Source organism: Aythya fuligula, chromosome 3 (assembly GCF_009819795.1).
Source record: "Aythya fuligula isolate bAytFul2 chromosome 3, bAytFul2.pri, whole genome shotgun sequence".
NCBI lineage: Eukaryota > Metazoa > Chordata > Aves > Anseriformes > Anatidae > Aythya > Aythya fuligula.
This window is the reverse complement of record NC_045561.1, coordinates 13,091,975-13,109,210: the sequence shown is the minus strand read 5'-3', so window position 1 is coordinate 13,109,210 and position 17,236 is coordinate 13,091,975. Positions and strand designations below refer to the sequence as shown.

Sequence of the window (17,236 nt, the reverse complement as noted above, 5' to 3'; positions counted from 1 at the left end):
GGAGCATCTTCCCCTCCCCTGCGCCCCGGGATGGGGAGAGGGGGGCGCGGGGTGCGCAGCCCCGGGGCACACCCTGAGCCGGGGCAGGCTGCGGGAGGCTGGGCTGCTTGCCTCAGCTGCCCTCCTGCCTCAGCACCCCGTTCCAGAGTCGCTGGGTTGAATTTCTTTTCCTTCCCAGCCTTGTAGTTTGCAGGCAGTGGCGGCTAAGTTGGAGAGAGGGATGGTTAGAGGCGAGGAGGCAGGAACGATCCCTGCTGTGTAGTGGGGTGACCTTGGGTAAGTAACCCATGCCTGCTCCTTCCTTCTGGGGTAGGTACCCCGAAAGCATCCCACAAGGAATCAAGGAGGACCTTTCGGTAGGCACAGGCTGGCAAAAATGCTTTGAGACCTTTCTGGAACTGGCGGTGCAGAAGGGCAAGCCTTCCTGGAACAGGGCTGGTAGCGCTCCTCGGTCCAAAATGCAGCGCAGGAGGAGAGGTGCAAGGGTCTGTCTGGGACCAGCAGTGGTGGTGGCTTTTTCCCCCTTAAAAACCATGGAGCTACCTAGTGGCAGGAGTTGCTCTGGAGAGCAATCTGTTGAACTGTGTCTTCAAAATAACTGGAGGGAAGGCTGCAGCCTCAGCATGTAATGAGAAGGATGTCAAAAATAAATAAATCTAAACTTCCAGGGAGATTAAATACTCAAATCACAAATAATTAGATATTAATCCCTCACAAACAGGGCATTAACAACAATTAAAAGATGCTTTGATATTCTTAAACACAAGAAGATGAGTTAACTGGTATTTTCAGGGGAATTATTGTGTATTATAAAAATGCAGCCAGAGAAGAGAATGCATTTTTCTACATTCAAGTATTTAAATGACTTGCTCTTAATTATAGTTAATGAGCTATCATCTTCAAAGAAGCTGCATTTAGATGCTCTTCATATTAGTTTCAAATTACTTCTCTCCAAAGAATAAACCACTTCTCATTTTACTGGCCAAGGTGACATTTTATTGGTAGTTTGGTAACTACAGGTCGTGTCAGGGTGTATGTAAGATGAATGCATTTGTAAGAATTAAAGAAGTTTCCTCTTATTAAGTGGGCAAGCAGACATCTCACATTGCTGCTACCGTATGCTCTGGAATAAATCTCACACGCTCAGGGAGGCTCTTCGTTATACAAATGCAGATGTAATGCGGTACTGGTGTGCATGGGCACCACCACGACACGTTTAACTTGATGAACACCGCTTGCAGTATTTAAAATGCCTTGGCTTCTAAGGATAGTATTAGAGAAAAAGTGCCAGCATAATTGGGCAAGGTTTTTTGTCCATGTCTCTGCTATGAATTTGCATCTGTAGACATTTATAAGTCAGCTATAAATGTCTCTGTCCAGAAGAATTTGTAATACAGGTTGTTTGGTTAGTAGGATTGCAGATTACATACTGGGACTTTCAAATTTTGTTTTCTTCACTTTGGAGACTCAACTTTTTATAGGTCACTGTACAGCAGAATTGAGGAAAAAATGGAAAAGAATTGCAGGCTGAAACATGAGGAAAATGCTCTGCATGTTCAATGACTTTATTTTGACAAAACTGAATGAGTAGTGTGTGTGTGTAAGTGTGTCAGTGTGTATCTGCTCATCTCTGAATACACATCCTCTGGCTATCAAAACAAACATTTCTGAATACTCTCTCTCTGGTAGAAGTTGGAAACTACTTTGAGCAATGAGATCACAGCAAAATGCTGCTCAGCAGATGTAAATGTCAGTAACCCTGAGGATTCAGGTGGAGCTGGACCAACTTATACCACCCATGAATATAGCGCAAAAGATTCAGAGCTTTGAGTTTAATGTCATAATATTGAACCAATGACGAATTTTGGTTATTTTCGTTGCACCAGCAAAGACTGCATTTTAAAATAGTGGTGCAGTACATGAGAGGTGTGAGTCCATGCATGCCTTTAGCACTCCCAATTTTAAACATGGCATCACTGCAAATGTGTATCTGTGTATCCGCATCTATATAAAACCCGAATGTGCAAAGTTCCCTCATTAACCATCCACCCAAATCCATGCAGTAAATTATTTCTGTCACCGAGCTCTGAGACTGCAATTCACTGAGGCACAGGAAGAATAAACTCACCGTTCACATCAAGTTGCTGGAATTTGAGCAGAGGTTTAATGGGATTTCTGTGGGTTTATGTGCTTTGAGTAGAGCTCAGACCCCTCAAAACTCCCTGGGGATAAGGAAGGTCTTTTATATTGCATTTGCAATTGGATAACTTTATTGGAAGATAATCATGGGATAATCAAAGAGTTCAGCTCCTTGAGGGGTCCCCTGACCATCCCAGGTCCCATGAGATATCCTGCCTGGCATCAGGTCGGGCAGGACAGCTGTGCTCAGTGTTCCCCTGCAAAACATCTCTCAGAGCAGCAGCCTGCTGCATGCAGTGCTCAGAGCATGGTCTCCAGCCCATTCACCCACCTTTCTGCTCCTGTTCTTGTGTTCTCTGCAGCAAAATAATCTCCCTTCTCCCCACTGCATGTGGCTTGCAGGATCACGGAGGCAATGCTGCGTGAAACTGCTGCCAGCTGAATGCCTGTGCCTCTCATATCGAAATTTCCTATTTCTATATAGGAAGGAGGAAGAGGAAAGTCAACGTAGGGCTTTTCTTCAAGCTCTGGCAATGTCCTGAGTCTAATGGGCCCCATGTTTCATTTCAACTCTGATTTCTTCAGGGACGGTTGAATATGGGGTTAAGAAAGGTCTGTAAAGGTCAATGTACACCCGTTGATACTATTTTTCACCATTTCCCTGCTTGTCCTATCTGCCTCCAGCTACTAGTCTTGCTATATCTAAATCACTTCTGTAAAGGTTTTGTCCCACAGCATATTTCAGGCTCTGCAATTCTTCTAGAGCCTGATGAAGCAAGCCTGATTTTATTGCCCCAGCAGTGGCTGCTTAATCTAATCATCCTCGCCCTGATGAACCAGCACTAGCAATTTTACAGTATCACAGGAGCGTTTTGTTAACAAAGTGACTTACAACCCTGAAGTGCTTTTCTTGGGGCAGGAGAAGCGGACACCCTCATTTTGCACCGAGTCAACACCGCCAGGCTGTTTCCCTGTTCTGTCCTCTCTTTATTTATTGTTCCTTCCTTAGGAAGATCTTGAATCCTAGCTTAGAGCATCACACATCTGGGTATTTCTGTCTGTGCACCAGCCTGGTTACAGGGATTTTAGGTCAAAGAGAGGCACCAGACTCAGCCCACAAGCAGACCAAGAGGGCCAGGGGATGCTATGATGCTGATATTCCTGTGTTCACACACTCTGGCTTCATTTAAATGCTCTGCTGCCTGCTGCAGGGGAACTTCGCCTGGCTGCAGGTTTCTGCAGGGCAGAGCATCAGGTAGCTTATTCTAGGCTGGAGAATTTCAATTCTGTTGCAACACCAGGCACAAAACTGAAATCAGGCAGAGATATTTTGCGGTAATTCACAGAATCACAGAATTTCTAGGTTGGAAGAGACCTCAAGATCATCGAGTCCAACCTCTGACCTAACGCTAACAGTCCCCACTAAACCATATCCCTAAGCTCTACATCTAAATGTCTTTTAAAGACTTCCAGGGATAAAGACTTCCAGGGATTCACTTTTACCCAGATCTTTAGATCTAGATTGACTCTCAGAAACCACCCAGATTCTGTGGTGCAGGAATCAAGAGGACGGAGGCATTGCATCTTTCCACCTGAGGATACGGCTTGTCTGTCAAGTAAATGATGACACGCAGTGAAACAAGTAGTTAGCTGTGTGCAAGTTTTCGCTCTTCAAAGCATGGATCATGGTTAAATCCACAAAAACTATTGCTCTGGCCTCAAACTTGGCATGATAAGTGCGGGTCTGAGCTGAAGTTTTCCCCACAGGCTAGAGCAACTCTTGGTCAGAGGCTGGGAGTGCTCTCCACTGCATGCAGGAAAGTCATGGGACTCTGTCTGGATCAAGTTTTTCTCAGTGAGGGCACTCAGTACAATTAAGAATGCAATTATACACCCCAGAGAACAGCCGCATTCACTTGCTTTGAAAGCAAAAGGCAGCACAATTTTCTGCTCTTGGAGTTGGCAAACAGATCCTTCAGCCTGACCACTCTGCTGAAGGTAGTGACCTGAGTTATTTATTGCGTGTAGCTCTACTTATGGTCTCGTGAAGGTCAGCTTTATTGGGCTGGACTTAATTGAGGAGGTTTGCAACACAGCTTTATGGGATGGCTGGAAGGAGAGGAAACGTCAGCTTGGCCATCTGTCGGGAGAGGTAGGGCTTTTGTAGCAGGAATCGCTCCTCATGCCTCAGTCTGCCCAGTGTGAAGTAGTGTGGGGGTGGCTCAGAGGGGTGTCATGAGGATGGATTTGGGGTTGTCAGATGGTCCCATTCTGCAGTACTGGGGACCTCTGAGCAGCAGTGCTGCAAAGTACCCAGCAATGCAAGCTGGCACAAAGGTATCCTTTGCTCTGCAAGCTCCTGGATGGCCAGGCTCGGAGAGGAGGCTACAGATTTGCAGCCAGGAGAGATGGAGGAGGTGTGAGAGGAGTGTGCACCAGGCATGTGTGCAAGAGGCTCCGGTCATGCGGAGGTGCAGAGTTAGGACAGGGTCCACTGGTTTTTACAGGTTCACGCTGAACTCGCCAGCTGCTTGGTCAAAGACTGATTCATAGCATTCATGTGTCCGGATGTGGTTCGGTAGCTGATAATAGCTTTCTGACACTGAGCTTTCCCCGATTACTTTGGTGAAATGAATTTCTTGCTTAAAGAGGCACAGAGCCTGATTTTTGACTGTTTTCACTTTGCAAAGTAATTGTCGTAAGTTGTGCAGATGGCAAGGTATTTTTATACTGGCGCCTTCCACAACAGAGAGGGTTATTTACATTACAGCCAGGTGCTGTTATTCAGGTCAGTTATTTATTAGCTGGAAAGTGCAGTTCTGTCATCGAATGAAAAAAAGTTGTGAATTTGGACTGAGCTCAATAAATCGTTGAGGCTGTCAAAACTGGTCGGGAAGGAGGATGGCTAGAAAAGCCTGAATGTGTCATCTTTTATTGGAGACAACTTGAGGCAAATTGAACTAAAAGCAAGTTCGATTAAAAATAAATAAATGAAACATTATATTTAATTTTGGCTAATACCAGAGGCTCCCATCTGCTTGAAAAGAAATATTTTCTTGCAGGGGGAACATTTTACATTTTAGGCCAACATGAGGTAATTCCACCTGTTTCCCCTCTGTTCTTTGGTTCAGCTGCTGAATCAAGCAATCAATTATTCAGGCAGACCTAATATGCATATTGTAATTGTTTCCACATTTAAATATACCTCCGGACAGGCAATCAAGAGACCTGGATTTTATTTCCAGCTCTGCTACTGTGTTTGACGTGACCTTGGGCATCTCATTGCACCCTGACTCCCTCCTTTTTAGGGCAGGACAGGTCTGTGCCTCACAGTGGATTTGCTGCATATTGGTAATACTAAAATAGCACGGAGGTCTTTTTACTTCTACTGCTGGCAATTAAACATTTAGCTATCACTAATGCATGCATACCTAGTTCTCCCAGTGTGAGTTAGTTGCATAGCTTTATGAAACTCCCTGTAGTTTACTTAATAGGTCAAAAGGAATTTCAGCTGTTGAAGTAGCAGCATTTCCTTAAAACAAAAACTATTATAATGAGCCTGGCTAAATCAATAAAGAAAAATACAAGGGGAAAAGGTTTTTTTTTTTTTTTTTTTTCCTTCCTTTCCTTAAATATTTTACTTTGGTATCAGCTCTCCAGATCCATGGTGATTTCTCTCAAGCAAAAAGTCTGTATCTGCTGCTGTAATTTCTAGATGTCGGAAATACCTTAAACGATGTTGAAGCCTATGCAGTATGCATCAAATAAATAAATAAATAAATAAATAAATAAATAAAAGCAAACAACAACAACAACAACAAAAAAACACACACCTGAAAGATTGCACTAGGAAACCTGTAGCCTTCAAACCTCTCCATGTGGTTTTTATCAGGCTGCAGGTCTCACTATTTGCAGCTCTTCAAGAAAGCTTTCTACCCTCTCCTTTCTCTGTTGGGCAACATAGGAAGTAGCATCAAACCCAACAGAACTTTGTGGACTTCAGTAGTCATGAGGCAGCAGCAGTTTCTGCTGGTGGCACAGGTCTGCAAAGTGTGGTTATCGTCCCTTTTGCCACGCAGGCACTAGGTTTGGAGTCACTGAGGGGTTAGCAGGAAGGTGCGGGAGCAGTGGTGTCTTCTTGGGTGCAGGGGATACAGGTGAGAATCTGCTAGGAACAGGGAGATTTGGATAGTAGGGTAACTCAGGTTGAAGGAAACACAGGTAGACTCTAGTCCTACCTCTGTCTCAAAGCAGGGTTAACTCTGGGGTCACTAGTTTCTCAGATCTTTATCCAGTTGGGTCTTAAAAATCTCCAACACTGTACAACCTTCATTTTCCCATGCTTGACTCTCTTCTTGGGGAAAAGGTTGGTCCTTATATCCAGGAAAGGCTCGTGCAGAGTCATATTTGAGCTGATGCTGTTTCTCCTGGCCAGGCAAGACCTTGAAGTTGTGGTTCTGCCCAGATAAATGTCTTTCTGATCCGTTGCGGAAAAAGGTCTGGGGCTTTTCTGTATTAGTCTCATTTTCCAGAGGTAACAAAGCTGGTTGTTCACACAGACCTTTTGGCACCTGGCAGGGGGCTGCCAAAGGCTGAAACAACCTGAGGCTGTTCTAGAGCTGAATGGAGGGGAGAGCCCCATGGAGGCAAGAGGACAACAGTATCCACTGGGTTACAGAAGAAAGAAGGAGCTTTGGGATGGTGGACACTATCAGAGCTAGCTGGCACTCCCTGTCTGACAGAGCCTGTGGCATGGTGTTTAGTTTTTCTCTCCTTACCCTCTCTGCAGCTTGCATTTTTCTGCCTGACACCCTTAGCTTAATTACTTTGTCAGCCACTGTCATCAGAGGAGCCTGCAGAACACCCAGCAGAGCACAGCCTTCACTGCAGTTACCGTAGCTGGGCTCTGCTGTGACACAAGTGATAGCTTAATAAACCACAGCTTTGCAGATGAGATATCCTGGCACAGGTTACAGCTTCTTATTAAAATAAGAAAGAAGGAGAGAGGGAAAAAAAAAATAAAAGCAAGAAATTGAGAAAAAATGAAGGTTTAAATAATGAATAACTCCACTTTTAGTACCAGAGACCTGGGTAAAAATTTCTAATCCCCAAGGAAAAAAATAGATCGAAATTTGATCTAGTATTTGTCAATAGCTTGAACTTGGTTTTCCCTTCTGGTTCCAGCCTCAAGTCTGAAAGTGCAGAATTATTTCTGGTTAGCCTGAGCACCAGTGAGTGATTTGTGGGGAGAAATTCAAACCGTGTGAAGACAAATGAAACCTGAATCAAACCAGTTAAATTAACTCTGCATCTTGGAGCAGATTGAACAGCTCTCTTATTTAAAGGGCTCTGATGAGTTTCATTTTCCTGACAGCATCATTTTGAGGCCTCGCTGAGGTCCTAGACAATGAGAGTGGCTCTCTTTTTGCTTTGAGTGTTGGCTCCCTGCGGAGAAGACATCCTCTGATTGCCTCAGGTTGTCTATCAGAGGATGTCTGCTCAGTCGCGCTGCCATCCGGGATCCTCCAGACTGCAGGTTGGCCTGGAAATTGGGGCACTCTTCATTTTAGCACCTGCCTGTGAGATGTGAACATGTGAGCCTGGAGCAGGTCAGGCCAGGAAAAGCCCGTAATGAAAGGCTGGTGACTGATAAGCCTCTCCTCCAAGGAGTCCCTGCAGGCAGAGTACAGGCTGAGTCTTTTGCCCCTAAGCATCTTTCACAACCACGTGCCCTTGTTCCATGCTCCTCCAGATGAACCTGGAGGACTCACAACACTTTCTTCACTTATCTGAAAGTTAATATTAAGCTGAAAGGGTCTCACCTGTGGATTGCAGGTGTACTGTTACTCTACAGAGAGACTGCCTGCCTGTTCTATGCACCTTGCATAACTGCAATTAACTTCTCCCAAGAAATATTGTCAGATGCCTGGAGTAGCTGAAATGAATTCCAGACCATAAGTCTAATTCTCCTACCAACACCAGGATAACAGCAGGCAACAAAGGCCTTGGAAGTGTGATTTAACTCTCTTCATCCAGTAGTTCAGGAGTGAAAAGCCCAGAAAAGGTTCTCTTTTATCAGTGAAGACATGAGATTTCATTTGTGGCTGGCAACACTTAATCCTGCTTTCTTATTGATGAAGAATCTCTGGGCACCTCAACAGTTTCTCAGTTTCCCCAGACAGACATTGACCTTGTTTTGGCTGTGCATCAAAATGCACTGGCAATCAAGGTGTTATTGATTTAAACCTAATGGCCAGCCACTCAGGAATTTCACCTGGAAAAGAAAAATCAATGCCACATTATTATTATTATTATTATTATTATTATTATTATTATTATTATTATTATTATTATTATTATTATTATTATTATTATTATTATTATTATTATTATTAAGGTAGTATAATGGAAAGGCACAAGAATCTCACCATTTCCTCACCATTAAACCACACACTTGCAGGGCTGAGACATTGGGTCAAGCTCTGGAAAGGTAGCCAACCAGCTACGGATTAAAGTGACAGTGTTCCTTGATTGCATGCTGCCATCCCCATCTCTCTTTGCTGACCTTCCCCGAGGCATATGTAAGCTGAACAGCTAGGCAGGGCCCCGGAGAGGATGCCTTGAGCAATGCATTAGCCCTCTTACTGGAGGGGCTCTGTGCAGGAAGGATGTTTCCTGTCTTGTCCTTGCCTCATTTCAGATGTTTTCTTTCTCTCCTCCCCCATCCCAAGGGGAAAGTGTCACTCAGAATCTGCAAGATTGGCTTACAAGACTGGTTTAGATGCGCAGCAGGTAGGCACTGGCCAGATAGATGTTCAGATCCGTGGTAGGACTAAGCAAACACCACCTGCTCTGTCCTGTTTAGTAAACAAGGCAGGCCTGGATCCACCTTGTCATCCACAAGCTGAATGGTCCAACATCAGCTCTGTCCATACCATTAAAGTCTCTTACGTGCCCAAACGAGATGGTTCTGCCCTTTGTGCCTCTCAGGAACATCCATGGTGCTTATTTACTGCTGGTTGGGTATTGCATGGGAGAGGGCACAGGCTGAAGCCAGGCTGTTGGGTGTGCTAACGCTTTGGTGGTGTGGGTGATGAGGGAGCCTCTAACGTAGCTGCCTTTAGGTCCGTGGGATGGTGGAGATATCAGCTGTAGAATCCCAAAGGTATTGTAAGCAGTCCTGGTTCAGGACTTTACAGAATCATATCTGTTGGTACTCCAAAGGCGTTGGAGCCAAATTACCTTTTCCAGTGCTGTTGAGTCTCCATCTTCCTTTTAATCACCCAATTGGAAAGACAACTGGGAATGTGATTGGAAATGGAGCAAGGGGTGGCTTGGGACAGTCCTAAATCCTGACAACAGCAACATCCCTTTGACTTCCTGAAGTGTTCCTGGGTCTCACATCACTTGGGCATGCTGAAGTATTTTTCCCTGTGGCCTCTCTTTACTTTTCTTCTCTTCTTCCTGAGGAGTGTGGAAAGGACCAAAGGATGGCTTTTGTTTCCAGTGACTTTGGACTGTTGCCATGTAAGACAGCTTTAAAGAGGTGGGAGTGAACCTCCCTCATAATCCAACCTTTTCAAAATGACCTCTCCAAATTACATGAGGAACATATATCAGTCTGCATAGCAGCCAGACCTGGTGTCACTGTGTGTGCAGAGCCTCATTTGCACCAATTCAAAGCTAGCATTTTCCATGAAGACAGTATAGCTGTCAATGAAATGCCTGGGGTGAGACCTGCATTTCCAGAGCCAAGCATTATCTGGATGATACACGAGTGTAGAGGCAACATGAAGGGAATCTGACAGTGCAGCTCAAAGGCATGAGATAAAGCTGCTTTCAAATGGCATTTTCCCAAGTGCTACTCAAACCAGACAATACACATTTGTTGGAATGATGTGAGTGCACCAAGAAGCAAGGCCTGGCCCACGTTTTGCTGCAGCCATTGATGCAGTGACCAAATTATTGACCTCTTCATTTGTTTCTCTGGGAGGGTATCTATTTGGTTTGTACATCTTCTTCCCATTCCTGCTACATCTGTGGCAGAATTGTAGAGTATTTCTGCTGACCATCTCTGTTTGCTCTGGACTAATGCCAGAGCTACGAATGCCTCTGAGACAGTTTGCAGTTTTGGGTGAAATCTCTCTGACTTCAGTGGGGTCAAGAGTTTATGTCACATGTCAGGGAGCCTCACACGTTTTTCAAGCTGGTTCAGGGGGAACTGAGCAAAGCCTTGTGACAACTTACTCATTAACCGCTGAGTTTTTCTCAGCTCCTGCCTCTGGTGATGTGCTTTCCTTTTGTTTCTCTGGGAGGGGAGGGTGGAAGAAGGGGAATGATTATATGCAAACAGTAAGATAACAGAACAATCCCTTTAGCAAATGACCCCACCAAACCTGGATAAAGCAGCAGGTATTCCCCAACTCAACTCGTGTCAGGATCTCACCATGCCTCTGGAGTCTGAACAATGAAATTAGGACTGCTCAGTAGCCTACAGGAGACTGTGCATGTTGGCACTGTTCCATGGGGCCATGGTGCTTGCAGAGCAGTCGATGGAACATGATATTTCTGCAAGGATCAGTCCTAAGGCACATGTGTGACTTGTTGGCCTCCCCATCTACTCTTGCCTTGCTTCCTACAAAAGCAGCTTGACCTTACATCACCATTCCCACGCTGAAACAAGATGTTACTCAGTGTTAACCCTACTGTAAGTGGAGAGAGAGCAAGGTCCTCTGTTCATTTAGCACAGATGTAGTTACATATGGAAAGGAGTTTTCCTTGGAAAGACAGAGCACCTGCTCTCAGTCTTATCTGCTGCAATGGGATTTAGGTCTTTCCTTTGGTGAAACTGAGTCCAAGCTTCCAAACTAATTTGCAAATCGTTTTTATTTTGCCAGCACATTCCCCGGGTTTAGGGCTGAGAGAAGTGCAGCGTAAATTCCACAGGATCCCACCATAATATATTCTCACTTGTGCAGCTTTCCTGACAGCTCATTTAGAACAAATTCTGAACTATTTGCCAACACATTAAAATGGGTTTTCTACATGTTAAAACAAGTGCTTTCTTGCACATTAAATGAGTTTCTTGCTTCATTCCTAGTGTAAGAACAGAAGACCAGATCTTAGGGGTTTCAATATCTCTTGTAAGCCAAAAGGGAGACTGAAAACATTTGAAGCCTAAAATTTTATAGAGGAAATACATTTAGTCTTTTGCTAGCCATTGCTCTGCTAGAAGATCTCTGATATAAAGGGGAAATAGAGAGAAAGCATCAAGTGAAAATAGTATATATGTATGTTTGTTTGCACATGCAATTCTTGTTTTCCTCCAAGCAGCACTTTGGGGACAGGTAATCCTACCTTAACTATTTAACAAATGTATTTGAACCGTAAAAAGTGTATTTGAAGGCAGAAGGATCTCTGTGATTCCTATGGTTGGGCCCAGAAACAAAATCCTGAGCTCATTGCAGCCGTGATGTGTACAACCATATTTCAAAAAGCTTTCTTTTTTTTCTTTGGCTGCACCTGAGCAGAAGAGGTGTCCTGGTGAGAAAGTATTTGGGCTGGGGAAAAGTACTTTTAGCCTTCTGAGCTATCCCTTTGATTTCTTATACCTTTGTGGAAGCCACACAAAACAGAGCCAGGTTGGGGGGGCGATGAGACAGACGGCAGTTGTTCTGTGCAAAGGATGTGACCAGGTCGTGGGGCTCAAGCAGTTGTGTCCCAGTTTGGTGAATCAGGATGGGGCTGCTCATGCTGACCAGCCTTGTCACAGCCCTTTGATCTGTCACTACGGGGCACTCTCAGAGGCATTGGAAGAATTGGAAGAATTCGCCTTCAGGTGTTTTTTTTTTTTTTTTTTTTTTTTTTTTTTCTTCATTCAATTTAAGGAGAGCTGTTTCTTTTTTGCTTCAGCTGTGTTTTCAAAGCACTTGCCAAAGGTGAAGGGTAGCCACAGAGACTGACAGCTGAGCACACCAGCTGCCTGCCCTTCATAATTGCAGCTTTCCAAAAACTGAAAACGGTTCTTTTATCTTTTATCTTTGTTTGGTTTTGGTGTGTGTGTGTGTGTGTTTTTAAACCTCACTTATCAGAACCTTTAGAGGAAGGGGACTTTATCCTCAGAATGACAGTGGCATATGGGTGGGGATGGAGGGGACATCATTGCCCTTCTCTGACAGGGCTCATCATTACTAAGACATCTCAGGAAGTTCTCTGTGACCGCAACTATCTTCTGTTCCTGTTCACCTCATGGCTTTTTTGTTATTGGTGGATTTTGTTATTGCTGGATTTGTTTTGTTTTGTTTTATTATTTGTTTTGTTTTTTATTTATTATCTTTCCAAGTGGAGATATATTTGGAAAGCTAGGTGCATGCACACATGAGGCTGTATTTCCTCATGAGATCGTACTGAAGACAAGCTGATTTGTGTGCCTTCATACGCCATTCACTGCTTCTATCCTCATCTTGGTGTCTATTTCCTTTCTTCTTCAGGAAAATGGGGGCCACTGCCCCAGTGTGACCCATATGTAAGGTACAACAAAACACAGACCGCCCGCCCTGCTCCCTCAGACACCTCCCAGTATGGATGGCTTGATTGAGCAAAACAGTGTGCTGATGCACAATAAGATTGCCGAAGCCGGGAAAAGGAATGGTTTAATTAACACAAGGAACTTGGTAGCAGAGAGCCGAGATGGCCTGATCTCCGTGTACCCAACCCCGCAGTATCAGAGCCACCGAGCGGGGAGCCTTTCCTCTCCGAGCTGCCTGGAGAATGGCAGGAGTGACCCCGTGCAGCAGCTCCTGGATCCCAACATGCTGCAGCAGACGGTGGAGTCCCACTACCGGCCCAACATCATCCTCTACTCGGAGAACGTGCTGCGCTCGTGGGGCGAGAGCATCGGCTCGGAGTGCTGCGAAACCACCTTCATCGAGGACCGCTCCCCCACCAAGGACAGCCTGGAGTACCCGGACAGCAAGTTCATCGACCTCTCGGCAGATGACATCAAGATTCACACCCTCTCCTACGATGTGGAGGAGGAGGAGGATTTCCAGGAGCTAGAGGTCAGATGTCACTTGGGATCCTTGGGGAAGGCTTGGGGTGGGGGAGAACATAATGGGCTTAAGTGCACAGCTTCTGAGTCCTGGTCTTCTTGGGATCAGAGGTATTGCTCTCTCCTCCACCCAGGACAGCGAGCATTTACTCATCTTTATTTGCTGGGTAAAGTCCCAACTCTGTGGATATTCCCAGTGAATGGGCTGGTCACAGACCAAAGAAAACCCATGCGCATTTGCTGGTAAGGCTGGGGCCAGAAGCACCTGTCCACAGCTTGTCTTACTCAACATCATCTCTTACTTTCTCCTGACCTGAGCTGGGTATAAAGCTGGTTGTTTGTCTTACTAGCTCAAACATGAAACGTGCCTCTTTGTGAAAACAAAACCAGGAGTCTTTGGGTTTCTAGACACAATGAATCCCATGCGTTTGAAAAAGGTTTTTTTTCTGATGGAATGAAACACTTCATTACACCCCAAATGTAATGTTTTCTTTCACTAGGTTCCCGTGCTTCATTGATTGCTCACACTAAAGTAACATACATTTTATTCTCCAAATGGGGTACTCTATGGAAATCAACGTCATTCTTTCGTAAATGATGCATTTTTAACTTTAGAAAATCTTTACCTATTTGGCTGAAACCAGCTGCCCAAAGGTAGCATAGTTTTTTACTGGCCAGTGCATGTGAGAATGGAGGGTGTTCACAATGCTGCTAATTACAAAACTTTTCCAGCATTGATCATAGACTCCTAAGCTAGCAAAGACCGTTTGTCAGCCTGGAGCAAAGGCATAGCTTCAATCTGAATGCCCAAGATGAGATAAGGAGATTATTTTCTCATGTTCTCTCTTGCAGGGGTTTTCTCCATTGAGACCTAACAAGTCCTAAAACTTCTATTTTCACCTCCTGTAATACCAGTAATACCAGTGACTGTTTTATTCTCCTTTCTCTCTGTATTGCTAAGGTATGGGGAGAGAGGTGTTTTTCCCGGTGTGTGCCAGCAATGTAGTATTCAGTAGCTCCACAGGGAGACAAGAAGTTTCTCTCCAGGGCCCGTGATGGTGCTAGCTCAAATCACACCCTTCTGCAGCATTTCAAAGGGGCTGTGGGAAACCTCATTTAAAAATAAAAATAATTAAAAAAAATCATAATAAAAGGCCTAGATGCCGCTTTTTTGCCCTAGATTCTCTCATGCAGCAGTTGTGATGCAAGTGACTGCAGCAGGCAGTAATTGCCTAATGGTGTTATTGACACATCTGGCCTGACATTGAGGCAGAAAAAAATAAAAGACCTCATGTCAATCCAGCAAGGCTTTCTTTAGCTAGAATGGGCTAAAAAAAGACCAGGGAAATATGCACAACAACAACAACAACAAAATACTTTGTACCAAGAATATTTTGCTATTTCTTGGTGGGATTTTTAAAGTGCCTTTGCAATGTAGGGCATCTCATCCATTGGCACCACAGGAGCTTGGATCAGCTTTGCACAGAAAACACTTGTTGCTAGAAAACCACCTGTAAAACTGGAGATCTGGGGAAAGGGACTTCATGCTCCTCCTCCTCAGATCTCCAGGGGAGAAAGGAGAGAGTTTACATCCCCATGCCTTTGCAAATGTTTGTAACATGCTGTAACAGTGTGTGCATCATTTTCCCAGGGTTCTCCTTCCTGTCTTTCTGTGTAACTGTGCTCATAAACAAAGAGGTGTAAGGATGCTCTTCCCTGGGCTTAATTAGTACAGAGGTTTGCTGGAGATATAACTGCATGTGCTGAGACTCCAGGAATGGAAGAAAGTATTTGAGGACAGCAGTCACCAAGAGGAGGAATGAAACATACTAGATCCTTAACTACATTAAAAAAAATTGCTTATCTGTCCAAATGAGAAATACAGCATCTGAATCATGCAGCATGAGTCTGTCCCAGTAGAAAGCTTTTTTCCCCACCAGTTACAGACGAGAAGAAAATGCATTTTTAAATTACTAATACACCCAAAGTAGGGTTGAAAGGTTTAGCAGAAGGACTGGGAGCAAAAGTTAGGAGAAGAGCAAGAGAGGATAACATAGGAGAGGTCCAATCTTCTGCTTCCACATTGAGGAAGACCTTTCTGGCCTTGCTCAGATCTCTCTGGCACTGCCAGTGTTAGTGCAAAGCACCTGCCTCAGGGTCTTCAGGTCTGGATATTTAGTTCCTTGGAAACATGGAAAAATCTAACTCATCCTCTTGTAATGAGCCCCACCATGTAATACTTACCTGGAGTCTGTGGACACATGCCAGGAACAGCTTTTATGCACCCAGCTGGTCAGTGTGTTTCTGCCAATGTTTAGTTTTTGATGACAGTCAGGCTTTTGACGAGCAGAAAGGTTGTTGTTTTCTTGCAGAAAACCTTACCACAGCCAAATGTTCTGGGAAAAGCCAGCTGTTCTGACTGATTGACAGCAATGTGGTTTCGGTATGAAGAGTTGACCCAGCCAGGCTGCAAGGGTTGCTGCTCTGCTGCCTGTTGTCCCCTTCAGGATGGGTTTCACCAGATCATCAATGTCTTCAACAGCTTGACTACAAGGAGGCATCTTCTTCCTTCTTCAGGTGTAGGGACTCTGAAAAATCCTGGGAGATGTAGCGGAGGATCAGAATATGTCCAAAGCAGGGGTCCTGGCATTCACTGCAACAATTCAGTCGTATTTAACTTTGGCATTTCTTTACCAGCAGTGTGTCTCAGGTCCTAGCATAATGTTATATGGAAATCACAATTTTCTGGAGGGAAAAACATCTCTGCAACAGCTCTCATTAGCATATCCAGCCCCACTTTGCTCCAGCAATTACCAGCCATGAAAGCAGAAGGCTGTGCGTTCTGTCAAAGCTTTAAACTTCTCCTTTCTGTGCCCATCCCTGAAATCAAACGATTCCCTATTTAGGTATCTCTGGAACCCTTATAAATATCTTATGAGTTCTTTATGCCACAACTAATGGACAGACAACTTGTCAAATGTGGTGCCAGTGAAATATTACATGCGTTCCTAGCTGAAATACCCTCCTGTTAGAGTTCATGTGTAAATGCAGTGCCATCCAGAAACATCATTTGTCATATTACACTCCTGCTACTCTTCCTCCTAGCCCCTAGATAGATGGCTTATTTAGAGGAATCCAAGCTATTGATGGCAGAAAATTGAATTATTCATATGTGTCGCATAAAAGAATACATCTGAGTTCTCTCTTAAAACCTTTTTTCCCAGCAAAGTCTGACACAGTCTCTGCAAAGCGAAATAAATAGAATGTTCTGGGGAGTAAAAGAAGAAAAGAAATGTAGTGCTTTCAAGCTAAAACTTCCTTTCTTTTTTTTTTTTTTTCCTTTTTTCTTCTTCCTATGAATTGCTGGATGCTGCTGTGAAAACCCATCCCTTTGACACGAGCATAGAAGTGTAGAGAGAGAAGGTGGATCCTAAGCCATGTCCTGTTCCATCTTACTGCTCTGCACAGCATGCCCAAGCACCTCCCTTCTCTGTCTCTTCTGCAATGTGAAGAGAAGGCCATGGAGGGGGGTTATGCAAGGGAGCCCCCTGATGTGAATGTCTTCTCATAATGCTGCCAGCTTGCAGGGACTTGGACTATCCTGCATGATGAGAAGAGATGAGCTGTTGCATCCTGAGCCTCCCCTGGGACCAGATATCCAGAAAGTGTGTTTGGACACCCCCTGGGGAGGTGTCCACCCCCTGGAGAAGAACTCTGGAAGGACTGCACAAAATTGAGTCTCAAAACGGTGGTAGATGTGTTTCAGTGTAAAGAAATGGAAACTAATACATTTACAGAAAAATATAATCTAATCTATGTGGACTCACTGCTAAGCTTCTAACTGTGAGCTGCAGCTCAGGAAAGAAACTGAGAAGAAATCACTTGTCAGTTCTCTGAAATTTCAGGGCACAGTGTGCAGGTCAAGCCAATAAGACAAGAAAATATTGGATGTCATAAAGAACACTGAGGACAAGACAGGGCACCGGCAGCATTTTGCTGCTGTATAAAATCTCACTGCAATCCACTATCTACATAGCATTTGTATTC

The 17,236-nt window shown here is 44.5% G+C and overlaps 1 protein-coding gene across 2 annotated transcripts in view; it reads left to right on the top strand.

The window, feature by feature from the left end:
- SYNDIG1 (synapse differentiation inducing 1) overlaps positions 1-17,236 on the top strand; it is a 75,748-nt gene that overhangs the window by 9,008 nt on the left and 49,504 nt on the right. For both annotated transcript variants that reach the window (XM_032185862.1, XM_032185861.1), the window contains exon 2: positions 12,630-13,199. In XM_032185862.1, the coding sequence (XP_032041753.1) occupies positions 12,720-13,199 (480 nt within the window). In that variant the 5' untranslated portion in view covers positions 12,630-12,719. The remainder of the gene's footprint in view (positions 1-12,629; positions 13,200-17,236) is intronic.